At 39.3% G+C, this 20,206-nt stretch overlaps 1 protein-coding gene across 10 annotated transcripts in view; it reads right to left on the bottom strand.

The window, feature by feature from the left end:
* The window catches only part of TMEFF1 (transmembrane protein with EGF like and two follistatin like domains 1), a 151,552-nt gene that overhangs the window by 55,508 nt on the left and 75,838 nt on the right, over nucleotides 1–20,206 (bottom strand). For all 10 annotated transcript variants that reach the window (XM_088838197.1, XM_088838196.1, XM_088838193.1 and 7 more), the window contains 2 exons: nucleotides 12,928–13,037; nucleotides 5,037–5,166 (listed from right to left, as the gene is read on the bottom strand). In XM_088838197.1, the coding sequence (XP_088694323.1) occupies nucleotides 5,037–5,166; nucleotides 12,928–13,037 (240 nt within the window). The remainder of the gene's footprint in view (nucleotides 1–5,036; nucleotides 5,167–12,927; nucleotides 13,038–20,206) is intronic.

Below are 20,206 nucleotides of genomic sequence, written 5' to 3'. Positions count from 1 at the left end.
CAATCTCCCGAAGACAATAATCAAAGTCTCAATTATGGTAGAAACAAGAGGGATTGGAAAAAATACACATTTTAGGTATCACCCACTTCAACACTATTTCTGCTTTATTGACTATGCCAAAGCCTTTGACTGTGTGGATCACAATAAACTGAGGAAAATTCTTCAAGAGATGGGAATACCAGACCACCTGACTTGCCTCTTGAGAAACCGGTATGCAGGTCAGGAAGCAACAGTTAGAATTGGACATGGAACAACAGACTGGTTCCATATAGGAAAGGAGTACATCAAGGCTGTATATTGTCACCCTGCTTATTTAACTTATAAGCAGAGTACATCATGAGGAACGCTGGGCTGGAAGATGCACAAGCTGGAATCAAGCCAGGAGAAATATCAATAACCTCAGATATGCAGATGACACCATCCTTATGGAAGAAAGTGAAGAAGAACTAAAGAACCTCTTGATGAAGTGAAAGAGGAGAGTGAAAAAGTTGGCTTGAAGCTCAACATTCAGAAAACTAAGCTCATGGCATCTGGTTCCATCACTTCATGGCAAATAAATGGGGAAACAGTGGAAACAGTGGCTGACTTTATTTTGGGGGGCTCCAAAATCACTGCAGATGGTGACTGCACCCATGAAATTAAAAGACGCTTACTCCTTGAAAGGAAAATTATGACCAACCTAGACAACATATTAAAAAGCAGAGACATTACTTCGCCAACAAAGGTCCATCTAGTCAAGGCTATAGTTTTTCCAGTAGTCATGTATGGATGTGAGAGTTGAACTATAAAGAAGGCTGAGCGCCAAAGAATTGATGCTTTTGAACTGTGGTGTTGGAGAAGACTCTTGAGAGTCCCTTGGACTGCAAGGAGATCCAAAAAGTGCATCCTAAGGGAGATCAGTCCTGAGTGTTCATTGGAAGGACTGATGTTGAAGCTGAAACTCCAATACTTTCGCCACCTGATGCGAAGAGCTGACTCATTTGAAAAGACCCTGATGATGGGAAAGATTGAGGGCAGGAGGAGAAGGGGATGACAGACGATGAGATGATTGGATGGCATCATCGACTCAATGGACATAAGTCTGGGTAAACTCCAGGAGTTGGTGATGGACAGGGAGGCCTGGCATGCTGCGGTTCATGGGGTCACAAAGAGTTGGACACAACTGAGCAACTGAACTGAACTGAACTTCAACACTTCATGGGATTTTATACAAAGTCTTACAGTGTATTCATTGACCGATCAATCATGAAAAATATCTTCTCTAAGTAGAGGAAAAGAAAGGATGAAAGAGCAGAAAAAAAGACAAGAAGGGAACTTGACTTATTTTTATTACCAAATTTTTCTTAGGAAAACTCTCTTTTTCCCTTGCATTCCATATACATTGACTAGCTACATATGATGCGTTAGACAACATAGTAAAAGGAACAGGTACAAAGTGATAAATACGACAGACCCAGTGCAAGAGATACTCACTACCAACCTTTTTTTCAACCAATGTACAATTTTAATAAATATAATATCTCACCTCCTTCCATAAGGGTCATTTAAAATTTTGAAATAAATATATTGTGACTACTCTGATAATGACGTTGAGCTCTTTCTGTAGGTCAGATTTTCACTAGACACACGCTTTCCCAGACTCCAACCCTGGAATTATGACATCCTCTCTAGGCAAGACATAGTCCTTTCCTGTTCAGAAACAGGATTAAGGATAAACACATTCATCTGTGTTGGATAAATGAAATGAAGTATGATATATACACAGACATATGCACAAAGCATGAACAAACTCTGCCAGGAGAAGCCAAAGAAGAAAGATTTCGGAGAGGAGAAAAGACTTAAGCTCAATATTAAAGCATTAAAAAAAGGAGTTCTCAAATAAGCAAAGGAGAATGTTATTTCTAGCACAGCATATAGGACCTACACCAGACTAAATGACAGAACACAGACCCCACCGAGCAGATAACAAGATCAATGCTCATTTGACCCTCACTTAACCGCAGGAGACAATAACCATCTAACCATGTAGGTATGTATCTGGGGCTCAGAGCAGCTAAGTGACTTATGCAAGGTCATTGAGTAAATCAGAGCTGGAGTTAATTTAAGTTAGTGCAGTGCTCTTTCCAGCCTAACACTATGCTTCCCCATGTTTAACATTCATTGTTTATCAAAGCAGTTGGCATCTTAAACTCCTCATAAATGATGCATAATTAATTTGGGATTATAAAGAACTCCATATTCCTTTTTAGTTTCTAAATCAAGTCTGTGAAATATAACGTACCTAGAAAAGTGAGAACCATACCAAATGACAGTCTACTGGTCTAAGGGAACCTAATTATTTAGTGTATGGAAGAGAATTTGGCCTTTCCCAAAGAGAGATCTGGCCTTGGCCCGCAGCTTCTAGAAGGCAACTGATGTTTAGGAAGGAAGCTGACCACATCAGATCTTAGGGTGGGGCCGGCCACACTCAATATTCTTAGGGTAGGGGCTGGCTCACACCAGAAAGACCAACCACACAGTTCAGAGTAGAGGCTTTGAATCATGTGGTGTTAGTGGACCAAGTTTGAGATCAACCACATGGACAATCAATCAATCATGCTTATGTAATGGAGCCTCAATAAAAACTCTGAACACAGGCACTGTAGTATACAGGAAAAGGAAATGGAGTAATCATATAAAGAACAGCCTCCACATTTACTGCTAACCTTCATACAATAATTCTGTTATAAAATCTCACCAGCATCCCTGCTCCCAAATACAAACACAAGTAAGAAACCAAGGCGGTACTGTTGGTTTCTTACAGTAATGCCTTCCAAAATTAACCACTACCAATTTAGGAAGACATAAAGAAGGCTGAGCATTGAAGAACTGATGCTTTTGAATTGTGATGCTGTAGAAGACTCTTGAGAATCCCGTGACAGAAAGGAGATCTAACCAGTCAATCCTAAAGGAAATCAACCCTGAATATTTATAGGAAGGACTGATGCTGAAGCTCCAATACTTTGGCCACCTGATGCAAAGAGCTGACTCGTTAGAAAAGACCCTGATGCTGGAAAGATTGAAGGCAGGAGAAGGGGACGACAGAGGATGAGATGGTTGGATAGCATTACTGACTCAATGGACATGAATTTGAGCAAACTCCGGGAGACAGTGAAGCACAGGGAAGCCTGGCATGCAGCAGTTCTTGGTGTCGCAAAGAGTCAGACACAACTTAGTAACAATAACCACAAATAATTCAGGAAGGAAAAGAGAAGTAAATACAAAACCTGGGAGGAAGTTGGTAACAAAGGCTGGCAAACAGAAAAGATACAAGGAGAAGAGCTTGGACAAACATGTCCTGGGATGCCACTAATGAGTTTCTACGATATTCCCCACTCTACCTCCCACCAAAATAAAAATTAACAAAATAGATCTCATAGCATTTACCTTCCCAAATCTTATTCTGCTTAATGTTCAAACCATAAGGAAAAATTGGTATGCAAAGTCTCCACCAAAAATAGTTCAGTTCAGTTCAGTCGCTCAGTCGTGTCCGACTCTCCGCGACCCCATGAATCACAGCACGCCAGGCCTCCCTGTCCATCACCAACTCCCGGAGCACACTCAAACTCATGTCCACAGAGTCGGTGATGCCATCCAGCCATCTCATTCTCCGTCGTCCCCTTCTCCTCCCGCCCCCAACCTTTCCCAGCATCAGAGTCTTTTCCAGTGAGTCAACTCGTCGCATAAGGTGGCCAAAGTATTGCAGTTTCAGCTTTAGCATCAGTCCCTCCAATGAACATCCAGGATTGATCTCCCTTAGAATGGACTGGTTGGATCTCCTTGCAGTCCAAGGGACTCTCAAGAGTCTTCTCCAACACCACAGTTCAAAAGCACCGATTCTTTGGCGATCAGCTTTCTTCACAGTCCAACTCTCACATCCATACATGACCACGGGAAAAACCATTGCCTTGACTAGACGGACCTTGGTTGGCAAAGTAATGTCTCTGCTTTTTAAAATACTATCAAGGTTGGTCATAACTTCCCTTCCAAAGAGTAAGCGTCTTTTAATTTCATGGCTGCAATCAGCATCTGCAGTGATTTTGGAGCCCAAAACAATAAAGTCTGACACTGTTTCCACTGTTTTTCCATCTATTTCCCATGAAGTGATGGGACCAGATGCCATGATCTTTGTTTTCTGAATGTTGAGCTTCAAGCCAACCTTTTCACTCTCCTCTTTCACTTTCATCAAGAGGCTTTTGAGTTCCTCTTCACTTTCTGCCATAAGGGTAGTGTCATCTGCATATCTGAGGTTATTGATATTTCTCCCAGCAATCTTGATCCCAGCTTGTGCTTCTTCCAGCCCAGCGTTCCTCATGATGTACTCTGCATATAAGTTAAATAAGCAAGGTGACAATATACAACCTTGATGTACACCTTTTCCTATTTGGAACCAGTCTGTTGTTCCATGTCCAGTTCTAACTGTTGCTTCCTGACCTGCATACAGGTTTCTCAAGAGGCAGGTCAGGTGGTCTGGGATTCCCATCTCTTTCAGAATGTTCCACAGTTTATTGTGATCCACACAGTCAAAGGCTTTGGCATAGTCAATGAAGCAGAAATAGATGTTTTTCTGAAACTCTCTTGCTTTCTCCATGATCCAGCGGATGTTGGCAATTTGATCTCTGGTGCCTCTGCCTTTTCTAAAACCTGCTTGAACATCTGGGATTTCACGGTTTACATACTGCTGAAGCCTGGCTTGGAGAATTTTGAGCATGACTTTGCTAGCGTGTGAGATGAGTGCAATTGTGCGGTAGTTTGAGCATTCTTTGGCATTGCCTATAGTACTAAACATTAAAAACTTCCTGAGAAGTAACACAGAAGAAGTAATAAGAGAGACCACCCGGGGTTAAAAAGCAACATGAAATGAGGGCAAAAAAAAACCCCGCCCACTTCCCACATAATCATCCACACAGCAGTCCTGGGAATAAACCTCTGACTGGAACCTTCATCTCAGTATGGCGGAACCGTTTCTAACATTTCTTCAGGAGCATCACACGTACCAGAGTAGCATGGTCCTCTCGCTACTACTGTTATCTCTTTCTGGTGCTTACAAGCAGCCCTTCTGAGAAAGCATTCATTTTGGTATGTGTCCCCATTTGATCCACAGACAGGAATGTAATTCGTATGGCACTGCAAAAGAAACAAAAATAAATTCTCAGAACGAGGCATGAATATTAATAGCTCATTTCATATTCACAAATGCAATGCCAGAGTATTGTAACACACTTCTACTACACAAGTTTGTTCTTTTATTTGGTTTTTAAAAAGAAGAGCTGTGCTACTTTCTCATACCTTTTTTCACATTTATAATGAAAATATTTTAACTATCAACTATCCATAAAAATGAGAATGAAAATCTCTACCCTATCTACCTCATTTGCTAGCGAGCCAAGGAGATAATATAAGAGGAGATTCTTCCCAATGTGTGGAATAAGCACTAATGATGTAAACCATCAAAATTCACTTATTCAACACCTCTAGTATAAAAAGGTTTCAAGGTAAATGCGGTAGAAGACACATGAGCTCTGTTCTCTGCGACTTTACAATCTTATTAGAGAGCCATATAAATATGAAATATATATGTGTGTGTATATGTATGATCATGTACTAAATCAAAAGTACAGACGATAAGTATAATATCTAACACCTATTACTGTAAGATATAAGGTATTTAAGAAAGCCTCCTCAGAGAAAGTGAAACGTGAACTGGACCTTGAAGAATTAGTAGATGAAAAGAAAAAAGATGATACAGATTTGAGAACTGACACTGAATTGTTATGTTTAAAAAACTTTAAAACTTCTATATTTCAAAAATATAAACGACTAAAGTTCAAGGCTATGTATGGTTTTTCCAGTGGTCATGTATGGGTGTGAGAGTTGGACTGTGAAGAAAGCTGAGCACCAAAGAATTGATGCTTTTGAACTACGGTGTTGGAGAAGACTCTTGAGAGTCCCTTAGACTGCAAGGAGATCCAACCAGTCCATCCTAAAGGAAATCAGTCCTGAATATTCATTGGAAAGACTGATGCTGAAGCTGAAACTCCAATACTTTGGCCACCTGTTAAGAACTGACTCATCTGAAAAGACCCTGATGCTGGGAAAGATTGAAGGCGGGAGGAGAAGAGGATGACAGAGGATGAGATGGCTGTATGGCATCACTGACTCTATGGACATGAGTTTGAGTGAACTCCAGGAGTTGGTGATAGACAGGGAGGCCTGGCGTGCTGCAGTCCATGGGGTCGCAAAGAACTGGACACAAGCGAGCGACTGAACTAATGACAAGAGCACATTACTATCATTTAGCAGATGGATTCTAAGGGTGCTCTAAGTACCACAAAGGAAAGGGCAGTTCCATACAACATAACATACAATTTCTTTTTGTTTATATACAATTTCTTTTTTTATACACCATACAATTTCTGAATGCATCTCTAGCCATTCACGCAGGAACTACGGTAAGATCATAAACAAATAAGACTGCTCTAGCTTCTCCTAATCGGAGAAGGCAATGGCACCCCACTCCAGTGCTCTTGCCTAGAAAATCCCATGGATGGAGGAGCCTGGTAGGCTGCAGTCCATGGGGTCGCTAAGAGTCGGACAAGACTGAACGACTTCACTTTCACGTTTCACTTTCATGCATTGGAGAAGGAAATGGCAACCCACTCCAGTGTTCTTGCCTGGAGAATCCCAGGGACGGGGGAGCCTGGTGGGCTGCCGTCGATGGGGTCGCACAAAGTCGGTCACAACTGAAACAACTTAGCAGCAGCAGCAGCAGCAGCAGCTTCTCCTAATAGTTTTTATTCTAGCATTCACCATACTTCTACTTTCCATTTTCAAGTACTACTGGTATGAAAGTGCTGATGATGATCTTTTTAAAAATCCAAATATTCATTTAAGTAGATATAAGCAACGGACTCTTTCATTGTCTTCTAGTATAATCATGTCCCAGCATTTACATTTGGAAATATTTTATTATAAATTACTTTTATTTCTCCTTTACACTTCAATTATACATTATATTGATTTCTTTAATTACGTGTTTATGTAAGCTACATTATCTACAAATTTCATTTTAGAAAAGAAGTAGAATACAAATTATTGGTTATAAAAAAGGGTTATTAAGTCTGATAGGGCTGAGAATCTATATGGTAATAGCTAATATTTAACGAAGAGTTTCTATCTAGTAAATATTGGCTGCAACTTTAAATGTCCTAAACTAACTTAACTATAACAGTCCTGCAAAGCACATATGGAGAAGGAAATGGCAACCCACTCCAGTACTCTACTTAGTGCTTGGAGCCAGAGCTCTGAAGTCAAATGCTGAGTTCAGTTCTTGGGTCAACCATTCGTGTGACTATGGGTTAGCACCAATGCCATTTTCTTCCCCTATCTGTAAAACGGTAATTATAATAGTATCTACCTAACAAAACTGTTATGAGGATTAAATAAGAGAAATCCATCTTTAGCATTTGTATCTGGCCATAGTAAATTTTCAACAAACATTCGCTGGTTCTGCTACAGATATTATCATTTCTGAGTTTTAAGTAATTGTCTCGGGTCACAGCTAATTCCTAACAAGTATGTACTCTAACCACTACATGCTCCAATTTTTCAGCGGATCTCACTATATGTCACTTGGTGGTAGTGAGCAAGGAGCTGAAACAGATAGGCAATGTCCTTGAAATGCAACCTAACAAGCACATACCAAGGAGCGAGCATGATGGGAAAAGCAGACCTGCAGTTCCTTGGTCAGTCAGTTTCCAGGAGCTGCTTTTAGGAGCTTCTTATGCTACAGAAAAATCAAACGATTTGGGCAATTTTAACAACATGCAACTTCTGACTCAGGCATGACTCTAACTTAAGGTTTGCCTCCTCTTTACTGTCACTCTTCCTGGCGGAAAGAACTGTCCCCCATACCTACTCTTTATCTGAAAGAGTGATTTGAAGCCGTTTACAAAGATGCAGCAGTGTACAACTCTGCAGCCACATCCATTCAAGCATTTATTATGGACCTACTGTGTGTCAGGAACTGTGCTGAATACAATATTAACAAGGTTGTGATGGTTAATTTTAAGTATCAACTTGACTGGGCTCCAGGGTGCCTAGATTAAATATTTCTGAAGTATCTGTAAAGGGTATTTCTCGATGACATTGCCATTTAAATTAGTGAACTGAATAAATACCCTCTCCAATGTGGTGGGACCATCCGACCCACTGAGGGCCTGATCAGAAAAAGGCAAATGAAGGGAGAATGAGCTCCTGACCTTGGTTGAGCTGGGACCCTGGTTTTCTCCTGCTTCTCAGGCCTATGGACTGAGACTTACATATCAGTTCCTCTGATCCTCCGGCCTTCAGACCCACATTGGAACCACATTACCAGCCTTTTTGATTTTCAGGCTGCAGATCATGGGACTTCGTGCCCATAACTGAGTTGAGGCCATTCCTTGTAATTTCTTTCTCTCTTCTCTCTCTGTATACCTTGTTGGCTCTGTTTCTCAGGAGAATCCTGACTAATACAAAAGTCTAATAAGAGGACACAGTACTTAGCTAGAGCTGCTGCTGCTGCTGCTAAGTCACTTTAGTCGTGTCCGACTCTGTGTGACCCCACAGACGGAAGCCCACCAGGCTCCCCCGTCCCTGGGATTCTCCAGGCAAGAACACTGGAGTGGGTTGCCATTTCCTTCTCCAATGTGTGAAAAGTGAAAGTGAAGTCGCTCAGTCGAGTCCGACCCTTAGCGACCCCACGGACTGCAGCCTACCAGGCTCCTCCATCCATGGGATTTTCTAGGCAAGAGTACTGGAGTGGCTTGCCATTGCCTTCTCCGTTAGCTAGAGCAAATACTATGAAACTCAGGAAAAAAAGATATCAGCCTGAGAACTCCAGTCAAAAGAACAAAGGGGAAGAAAGAAAACAGGAAAAGCCACAGGCATTCCTCTTTACATATTACTCAGGTTTCAATGAAAAGATGCAATACTGATCATTTTTCTTTGTTCAAAATTAATAAAAGCAATTTTGTTTATGCACATGGCAAGATGCAATAGTTCCTATTAACAGGCTAAAAAAAACAATTTCAGAATTTAAAATCCTATTATTATGTGTTAAAATGTGCTTCGATTATGCCCCCCGAAAGCTTGACACTCAAAGCATGATGAATCATAAGCAAGGTTTTTAAATGAATTGAAAGATACTGCTATAGCATCCACAGAAAAGTGTTTAATGGGCACATGAGGTCATTGCTCTTAAACCACCAAGAACGGAAGTCTAAGTTGAAGAGACTTAAAAGCTTATAAAGAAGGCAGAGGAGTCAAAGAAACTTTCACTCAGCAGCAGGATCAAGTAAGCCCTTAGGCAGTTTGCTCCTACAAGGTAAGTAATTTGTCTTTAAACATCTTTATATCCCCAGCACCTACCACAAAGTAAGCTCTGGGTAAATGTCTACTCATCTAAACCCCTAACTTTTCTTTTACTTTCTTGCTTTGCCACAAGGTAAGATTACAAGGGATTCAGACAGATCATGAGAAGGTTCTCTAGCTGTTCAAGCACATTAAAAAGGCCAAACGGCTTTATAACCTTAGAGCTGCAAGGAAAGACTTTGAGAATGAAAAGCAGAATCATGAAGACAAAGATAAATATAAAATGAAAATGTAAAACTTTATATAAAAAACATAAAATGAAAATAACACTAAGATAACTTCTTTAAAATATATAAAGCTTTCTTTGTAATCCATATAAACTAAAAAGTAACCGTCTCTATGGGACTTTAGTTTATATGGATTACATATATCCCAGGTGGCTCTAGTGATAAAGAACCCGCCTGCCAGTACAGGAGACATAAGAGATATGGGTTTGAGCCCTGGGTTGGGAAGATCCCCTGGAGGAGGACATGGCATCCCACTCCAGTATTCTTGCCTAGAGAATCCCTTAGACAGAGGAGCCTGGTGAGATACAGTCCATAGGATTGCAAAGAGTCGGAAAAGACTGAAGTGACTTAGTACGCATGCATAAGTGACTCAGTATTTAAAAGAAATTAAAACAGTTATGTATTAGTAAAACACAGAATATTTTTAAAAGGAAATGTAAGAATTAACAGATGTTGACTCTGAGAAGAACACCTGGTAGTCTGGAGTGGAAGGAAGACATTTTTTGCTTATATAATGTTCAAGTTGTTGACTATGGCAAACACCATACTTTAAAAATATGTATCAAAATGATATCTACATCGTAGGTTCTCATAAGAGTTTAAGTTATGTTAACTTTTATATATAAATATATATAAAATATTTAGAAGTTAATGGATATAAAATGCTCAGCACAGTAAGCAATATTATAAGAACAACACAAACAGTGTATTATATTTTATTAATACAGTATACACATGTATCTTTACAGATCAACACAGGGAAAAAGAAAATACTCCCCAAAATAGAATATGAAATATTAATTCACAAAAAATGGTAAATAAATCTATGGCACATTTCCAATTTCCCCAGTAATCAAATGCATAAGTTTCATTCCCTTTCATATTTATATAATTTAAAAGGACTGACAAAATTCACTATCAAGAGGCTAAAAGGAAACAAGCAGCCTGGTAACACTGCTCTTGGTGAGAATGCTAATCTGTACATGAACATTCCATTGGCCCGACAGCCCCACATCAAGGACTTTAACCTAAGGAAACCAAAAACAGTTGAAGAGGGGAATAGTCCCAGTTTTCCCCACCCAGGATGGCTAAAACACCCACCAAAAACCTGCAATCTTTGTTGCATGAAGACCCAGAGGACAGAATTCAGAGCAACCAAAGACACTGGAAAGTGAGCGAGAAAGTCCCAGAAAGAAGAGAGAGAGCAGGGAGCCCCAGATTCTGTGGCTGACTTTTGAACCAAGCACTCATGGGGCACACTCCAAGTAGACCAGCTAAGACTGAAACAAACGATACTTGTGTTGCTACCCAAACAGGAAGGAAAAAGTCTGCTGTTTTTCAGACAATTCAACTGTTTCAAAAATGACAATACTCAGTGGAACGTAATTCAAACACTAGAAAACATATCATTCACAATGTGTAGGATACAGTCAGAATAAATCAGAAAATAAAGAAAACACAATCCATTCTCAAATGAAAAGGCAATCAATAGAAATGATCCCTGAGATGTCCCAGATGTTGAAATTGGCAAAGATTTTTAAAGCATCATATCTATGCTCAAGGAAAATAAGCTTGTCAAGAATGAAAAGACAAGAAATCTCAAACAGAAACTATAAATTCTAAAAATAAAGTATCTGAAAGTAAAGACTCACTGAATGGCAGAATGGTGATGACAGAAAAAAGGATCAGTGAACCTTGATGTAGGTAAGTAAAATTTACCTAACATGAAGAACAAGAAGTAAAAGTACATGAGGGCTTGGTACATACCATGTACATCAACATGTTCTTTTAAGGAAAGAAGCCCACTTTAGTTTCTATCCTTCTTAAGAAGGTTTAGGGAGCAAGAGGGCAGGCAGACATAACATTGCCTATTTTTTTAATTTTTATTTTATATTATAGTTGATTTACAATGCTGTGTTAATTCAGGTGTACAACAAAGTGATCCAGTTATATATGCATATATCCATTCTTTTTAAGATTCTTTTCCCATGTAAGTTATTACAGAATATTGAGTAGGGTTCCCTGTGCTGGACAGTAGGTCCATGTTGATTATTTATTTTATACACAGTAGTTACACTGGTCTGACTACTGTTACACGAGGAATCATGGAGGGGTGGGCACAAAGTTAGCTAAGCCACTTCAAAGGTGGTTATTGTCAATAAACAGTGGATTGTAAAGTCCCTTTTGACCAAGAGGAACATTTTTGGCTGGTTATCAGTATACTCCCCACCCCTTCCTCCTTTACTTAAACTTTCTACTTCTTTTAATGAAAATAAATATGATAGTTAACAGTTTTCAAAAAGGCTTCATATTCAAGGTCTCTTTCTGATTCTGATTCTCATTACAATATCCTAAGAAAGGATGGGAAATATGCTATTTTCAGATGGATCATACAGAATTATGCCTGAAGCTATATAGGGTTTCTAGAAATACTGACTATTCTATGCTGTTTTATTCCTATCTCTGTTCCCTTTCTTCCCTTTAAAATCCAAAATGGTAGGTACAATTAGAATAAGATCATGAATTTAAAAATTTCTAGTTCCTTTTTTGTCTCATCACAAATTCTGAATAAGGGACCACCTTGTGAACAATGGTCCCTGGTCAGGGGAACTAAGATCCCACAAGCTGTGCAACACAAACAAAAGAGAAAAAAAAACATGTAGCACATTTCACTTCCATTTTTTTTATTTTTTAGACAACAAACTCACAAATAAAACAGCATCTGAAAAATAGAGATATTCGCACTCTTAGTTTGAGAGTGCGAATATCCCCCCTTTCTAGTCCATCTCTAACTCGCATATACCCTGAGGCAGTCATATTCTTTGGCCTAAAAAAGATGAGACAGCAGCAAATAAGGGAAAAATAAGGGAAATAAGCAAATAAGGGAAAGAGAAAGACCAGAAAGGGAAGGAAAGGGGGAAAAAGACCAACATCTTAAATAAGTGACTCCACTGCAGCTATACCCTACTTCCTTTCAGTGACAATTATACCTTACATTTGAATAAAACTTTTAATATTTTTTTCAAGGCATTTTCACATTCTATGAGAGTCAGTCTGTCCTTATCATTCAAGAAAAGAACAGAAGGTACAAACAGCAGCGTTTCATTTGACAAGAAAGAATCAGTGGGCTGTGAACCCAAATTTCTTGTAGGGTTCAAGATGTTTTAATAAGCTTTTTAATTTAAAAAAATGTAGAATTACAAAATATGACAAATGTTAAAATTTTTGAAAAAAGGTTTGATTTCCTTACCTGAAACTGACATGCACATTTCAAACCATCTCCATCTTCTTTACAGACTCCTCCATATTTACATGATGATTCATCACAAACTCTTAGATCAGATTCCCTCACATTTAATTCTGTAAAAGAGGAAAAATTGTTTCATATATATATGTGTGTGTCTTTTTTATCCAAATGTGCATATATAAATAAAAGAAAAAATCTTTATACCTCACTGACAAGTATAAGTCACAACATACAAAAATTAAGTTCTACAGGACACAAAGATTCCCCATAAAGATTCAAGATTCCCCAAAGAAAGTTGTGCATAGTAATGTGCCTAAAATCACATAAAGCAAAGCAAAATAAAGCTCAAAATTTCAGGATTTCACATAATTCTCAAAAGGGAAATCCATAGAATTTTTTTTTTTGCCTGCCAAGAGCTTAAGACAGTCTTCTTACTATTATTATCTTAGTAATTTAGATTATTTTTCTAGTGACTGAGTTACTTTTAAGGGCAGCCAAAAAGAATAACTGAAAAAAAACCTTGACTTTTTTGGCACCCAGAATAAGTTTTGGATGATCATTATTCACTCTAGACAGATAAACAGTTTCAATTACAAAAGAATGATAAAGTAAGCTTGAATTTCACACAATAGATATATACAGTAGTTCACACTGTAAGTACCTATGGGGCATTTATATGCAAAGAAAGAGGTTCAAAATCTTCGTAGATTTAAATTTTTTAAATGATTGATATAATTTTACTACCACAGGAAGCAGAGCCTATCAACAATACTAGTATTCTGCAGTCATTCTGTGCTTGTTCCAAGACTGTCAGTCTTATTCTGGAACAATCAAAATAATCTCTCTAGGAAACCTAATAAATTGCTGCCAATCACATGGAATTGGGTGAAAACCACTACAAAGCCAATTTTCACATCCTCCATACTGGGAATGAGAGCTACAACAACAAATGCCCTTATATAAACAATCAACAAATGGTTGCTTAAAAACTCATCCCAGGGCCTCCCTGATGGCTCAGTGGTGAAGAATCTGCCTGCAAATGCAGGAGACACAGGTTCGATCCCTGATCCAGGAAGATCCCACGTGCAGCAGAGCAACTAAGCCCGTGTGCCACAACTACTGAGCCCGTGCTCCAGAGCCCGAGAACCACAACTGCTGAGTCTGCGCGCTGCAACTGCTGAAGCTTGCACCCCCTAGAGCCTGTGCTCCCCAACAGGAGAAGCCACGCAACGAGAAGCCTACACACCACAACTAGACAGCAGCCCCGGTTCACCACCACTAGAGAAAAGCCCACGCAGCAACAAAGATCCAACAAAGCCAAAAATAAACAAACAGCATTATTTTTTAAAAAAAAGACAACTCATCCCAGGGAGGAGGTGAATTCATGAGTCTGGAAGCAGAGAAGCCCAAGATAGCTCCTGACTCTGTGGCTCAATAGCTAAGACACTCTGGGAAGAGCACAAGACCTCCTTCCTGCAGCTCTAGATGGAAATGAAGTCTTGGCAAGCATATCTCAGCGAGCATTTCTCCTGCAGTCCCTCATCCCTGGCTGTTTTCTACTTCTAGATTTCAAAGCAGGCTTCAGTGGACTGACTTGAGGAGGTTCTATTTCTCTATCTAGCGACACGCGTCCTGGTTGACCATCATTGCCAGTCTCTGCCATTAGTCTCCGGTCTCCTACTCCCAGCTGACCCTCTGACGAATTGATAGTCTAGTACCTAAACACCCAAGGAGTGGACAGTCAGGGTACTTATTTGAGTAACCACTGTGAACCAAGCACTGCAATAAAGCAAGCATGTCTATGTAACTATAGGTTACAAAAAAAATTTTCTTTTCTTTTCCTTAAATGGATCTCAGGTGCACAGAATTGGATTGCTCTAAAGTTCAAGCATATGTGTAAAAAAAATGTTTTTAGAAGATGAGCAGAAACAAAAACTACAGGAAACTAATGCAGTTGTTTTGTTGCTCTCAATGTTTCACATAGTATTCAAGGCAGAGGTGACCATCCTTCGATTCCTTTGACCCTGGCTCTGGAGGCTTTATGTTCTTGGTTTTCCTCATCTTCCAATTTTCACTCATTCTTCCCTTTCCCCCCTTAAACACTCACACTAGCTCCTGAGGCTGAATACTAAGTGGGGTGCGGAGGGGAGTTGCTTTTTTCTGTCTGCCTATATTCCTGCAGAGAACTCACACAAGGTCTCCAGGTTCCAGTTACTGTCTTATGTACACATTAAAACCCAAGGAACATAACTAAATATTCATAAAGAACTGTTCTAGAAAAGAAGATAAAAAAGCATGACATCTCGGCTCAACCACAGGCCTAATCAATTTTAGGGACCATAGAAATAAAAAGAATTGCATGATTTGAGAAATAAATTTTAGTGTATTTCTCTTCTTTTCTTTGTAGCTTCAAGGTTCACACTGGGTTCCAATGAAATCAGACATATCAAACAACAATAAACAAAATTTTTATTTTGTCCATGGGTCAAGATCATGCTTTAAGACTTTAAGGCTATCTTGGCTTCAGATTCTTTTGAGTTGTAATATTTCATCTGTTGTATTTTAAAAGCATAAGGGAACTGCAATCAAGAGCCTAAACCCTCCCTGCCACAAAGATTTTCACACGCATCTGTTTGCATGATGGACCAAAGAACACCTTGGGAGAATAATCATTCATACATACTAAGGTGAAGCTTCCCTTGTAGCTCAGTTGGTAAAGAATCTACCTACAGTGCAGGAGACCTGGATTCAATTCCTGGGTTGGGAAGATCCCCTGGGGAAGGAAATGGCAACCCACTCCAGTATTCTTGCCAATGGAGAATTGTCAATGGAGAATCCCACTGACAGAGCAGCCTGGCAGGCTACAGTCCATGGGGTCACAAGAGTCGGACACGACTTAGCAACTAAACCACAAGGTAAAACAGAAAAGCTCAGCCTGATAAAGTCTTGGTTGCACAGGAGGAGTCCAGGCAGTCTTAAATAATTGGGTGCTACATCATAGCTTGATAAAAATTAGTTTATCAAGAGTATCATGACTTTCCAGTGCCCTGACTCCTCACAAATTTGAGAACTATTGCCTCGGTGCAAAATCAGTACAGAAGGAATTCTGAATTGGGGTCATCTTCTGAACGTTATTTCAAGTATTCTGTTCAGTACCAGGCATCAGGAGGGCACCCTACTACCTATCAACGATAATGATGATAACACACCTGCCTTCCTGAGCCCCAAATGGGAATTCAGCAGAAAGGATGAGTCATTTCTAAGGCCAAAAATCAGTTCTCCAAACAAATATTTTACACACAGAATCACTTAGAAGAGTGGATTCAAAACAGAAATATTTAGTTCTAGTTGCAAATGTGCCCATCATATAATTCTGTAAATGTAAAACTTGTCTCGATTTTCATCAACATTCCAAGGCTGGGGAATAATATACCATAAGGGAAGAAATCCTACTTACTATGAACGTGAACTGCCAGAAACCCCAACTTTGGCACCACTAAACTAGGTTCAGGCTGCAGTTCAAAATGAGACCCATTAGCATTCCAGAATGATGCGACTTTCCTACCACCATTCCAATTAAACAGAAGGTAACTGGGGGATCTTATGAGTTAGCTAGTAATTATGGGAACCAAAAAGTGAATTAACGTTGTAAGATGTTATCACAGAATTGATGGTTTCTCCATTTCAGCAATACTGACATTTTTTAAGACAGTTCTTTGTTGGAGGGGGCGACCCTGTTCACTGCAGGATGCTCAGCAACATCCCTGATCTCCACCCACAAGAAGCCAGTAGGACCAGCTGTAACAACCAAAAGTCTCAACACTACAAAACATCCCCTAGGGAACAAACTCCCCACCAGGCGAGACCCACTGTAAAAGATAAAATAAAAAGCTTTATGTTTAATTCTCCAACACAATCATTAGAAAGAAAATGAGTCAAACAGCAGCAATCTGCAAAATCTCTGCACATCACTACAGTTATTCCTCATTGCAACAGGAGGCTCAGAGTGGATGTCCTCCTTTAAGAATGTCTTAACCTCTCAGCAGTCTGGCTTCTTTCCCCTTTCATATCAAAATTCTTTCAAAGGTCAAAATCACTCTAAAGATCCCACACCTTTCTTCTGAAGTCTTTCAGCTCTTTTCTTGACCCGTCTACTGGAGCTGACGCATCTGGTCTCCCCCAATGCAACCTGTTAATCTTAATTATTCCCCCAACTACCTCTCTGACCACTTCTCAGTCACTCCTTTTTCCTTCTCCTACTGTTCAATCCACGTCACTCTTAGAATGTATCCCCAACTTAATGCTCCAGATTAACCAAAGTGTGCTTCTGTCTGTAAAGCATGCCAATCAATGCCCATGGCTCAGTGAATCCTCAAGGCTACTAGGTCACTCTCTAGAACATTCATGAGTACTTGAGCTCCAACCAGGAGAGCTGCTCTTGTGCTTCAAGAGTCAGTTATGTATGTTATCCAGTCTGTGTACCAACTGTATTCATTACTGTAATTATGTGGTTTCAACTCTTCATAAGAATGAAAATAAATTTTCTATGAAAACAAAATTGGATGCTACAGAAAAACTTAGGACGAGTTCCTTTTTAAAAATAGCTGTTGCCTTAGGTGGAGGCAAGATAAAAATCTAAGTTTTTGTATCTGCAAGTCTTTAAATTCCTTTTTAAAGAAATTAAAACTGGAATGTGTACTCAATGCATTATGAACGTGGTTTATTCAAGAATGGGGAAACTTAGTTATTCTCAAAGAAAAACTCTGGGCTCTCTTTCAAAATATTGTTTAATAAATACATATTTTTAAGTCAAAATGCTACATACATTTACAAATCATTTTGTGACTCCTCACTTTAAAAACTTTCTTGATTAACCAACTACCAGAATCTTACAGCACTGAGACAAGAGGGCTCTTACTATGTATAAAAATATTCTGTCCTCAGCCATCCCACTGTAATATCTCATTTCTTCTCTCAGCATTCTCTTCCACTCCCACGATTCAAGTCTTCAGAGTTGGTTTTCCCCAACCTTATTAAAGCCATCACATCTGCTTTTGCCAGTGCTATTTCCAGTCTTCAGAGCACTGATGAGCAAAGTCCTATAAATTAATACTTAAATAGGATTTAATGATAAGTATTCTTTAAGTACTTTACAACATGTGGAAATATTCAGTTTATCTCTAGAAGATTCCTTATTGACTCTCTTTCAGGACATGTTCAAACTCTGTACCATGTTCTTAAGAAAATTTCAGTGGGTTTATTCTCACTGCCTAGATGTTAATAGTGTTTGGGAAAACCTACACACCAATCCAACCTGACATGACCCCTGCTGGATGGTTTTACTCCCAAAAGATGCCCTGTTTGTTCATGACACTGTGTCCAACTGCCTACACAACAGTTCCACAATCTCTACACTGAAAACAGTGGAAATATTAAGAATATTTAAACACTTAAAACTTCCCACATCAGGAAATAGCGTGACACAGCCATGGAATATTACACAGCTATCTAAAAAAGGTTGTGTATATAACAATATGGAAATATGCTGATGAATGTTAAGTAAGGTAGAAGACAAAGCTATACATACACCAATATAATGTATAAAAAAATATATAGGAAAATCCAAGTGTGTTCGCACCAGTGGAACATGATTTTTTTTTTTTTTTCTCTTTTCGAGTTTTTATTCCAGTTATATTTAAAGGGGGCGCTTCCCTGGTGGCTCAGCTAGTAAAGAATCAGCCTGCCAATGCAGGAGATGCAGGAGATGTAGGTTCAGTCCCTGGGTCAGGAAGATTCCCTGGAGAAGGAAATGGCAACCCACCCCAGTATTCTTGCCTGGGAAGTTCCATGCACACAGGAGCCTGGCTGGCTATAGTCCATGCAGTCGAAAGAGCTGGACACAATTGAGCACTGGAGAAAAGAGTCAATGTGATTTTAAACAACCCCAGACACAGTGTGCATACAACGGACAGAGCATGAGTCTGAGGGCCAATAAGGGCCAGGTTCACAGGCTAGTTCTTAACATTTTAGAGTAACATCACCTTCCCTAGATGTTGTAATCATTACATGAGATAATGTATTAAAAAGCAACAGTACCTAGAACAAGAAGGTATACAACAAAGATTCACTTCCTTTCCTTTCCCAGACCAATCTTAGAGATACCTGTAATGACACAAGTCATTGAAAACCGAAACAACATATCTATCTAGTAAATGTTGACTTCAGTCTCAGCAAGTGAGATGAACTAGGAATTAAATTCTCTTCAACTTGTTTACTAAATTAATGATATTACATTAGTTATCTTCTGCTATAAAGATATTGGGGGAAAATAAACTGTGCTCAGTATTTCATGATATAAAACCAAAAGTAGTTTACATTAATATTAAACAGCATTCACAGAAGAGATGACTAAAAGATCTCTAACCTATATAAAACGAAAGAAATTCACATGTGCCACACAATTTATTTGACTCCAATGTTTTTCATACAATTCTGCACACTACTGCCAAACCATCCTGTTAAACACCATTCTGATCATGTCAGTCCTCCAATCAAACACCTACAGTCATTCCCTGATGCCTATTTCAGTGCTAAATGCCTGTATGTCAGGACGCTTCAGGCAAGGTGATGGGGAGGACAGCCTATTCCAGGATAAGAAAGAAATACCTAGATCTCAGGCTGGGTATTAATAGTACCCAGGGTCTTTCAAGCCCTACCAAAGAATTTGGACACTCTCTCCCTTACTCCTATTTTTGACTTGCTTGGCAAACCTGGGTGCTTCGCTCTCACAGATCCACAAACTGAAGCCTCTATACAGCTGCCAGGGGACAAGGACAGAGGAGTATTGGGGCTCTTAACAGGTATGAAAATGCTTTTGGGAGCGATGGAAACGCTTTGCAATTATACTGTAAGTAGCAGTGATGGTTACATAACACACTAAATATATTAATAAACCACTGAGTTGTATACTTTAAAATGGTGACCTTTATGTTATGTGGATTATATCTCAATAAAGAATAAAAAACTTCAAAAATCAGAAAAAATAATCATGTCATCTAAATTTTGAAAAAGATGAACAAGGAATATAATCTGCTGTTTAAAAGGCAGACCCAGACCTCCTAGATCAGCATCCTGCCTCTGTTGCCTCTGTCACTTATCACATACATAACACCTTAGTAATTTACCACTCTAAGCCTCCATTCCCTCATCTGTAAAATGGGGACAATAACAGCACCCATCTCATAATGCTGATGAAGGATTAAATAAAGAGGGAAAGCACTCA

The sequence above is a fragment of the Moschus berezovskii genome, chromosome 7 (genome assembly GCF_049115385.1).
Source record: "Moschus berezovskii isolate FMDL1 chromosome 7, NW_MosBer_1.0, whole genome shotgun sequence".
NCBI classification, from domain to species: Eukaryota; Metazoa; Chordata; class Mammalia; order Artiodactyla; family Moschidae; genus Moschus; species Moschus berezovskii.
This window is presented reverse-complemented; position numbering and strand designations above follow the sequence as displayed.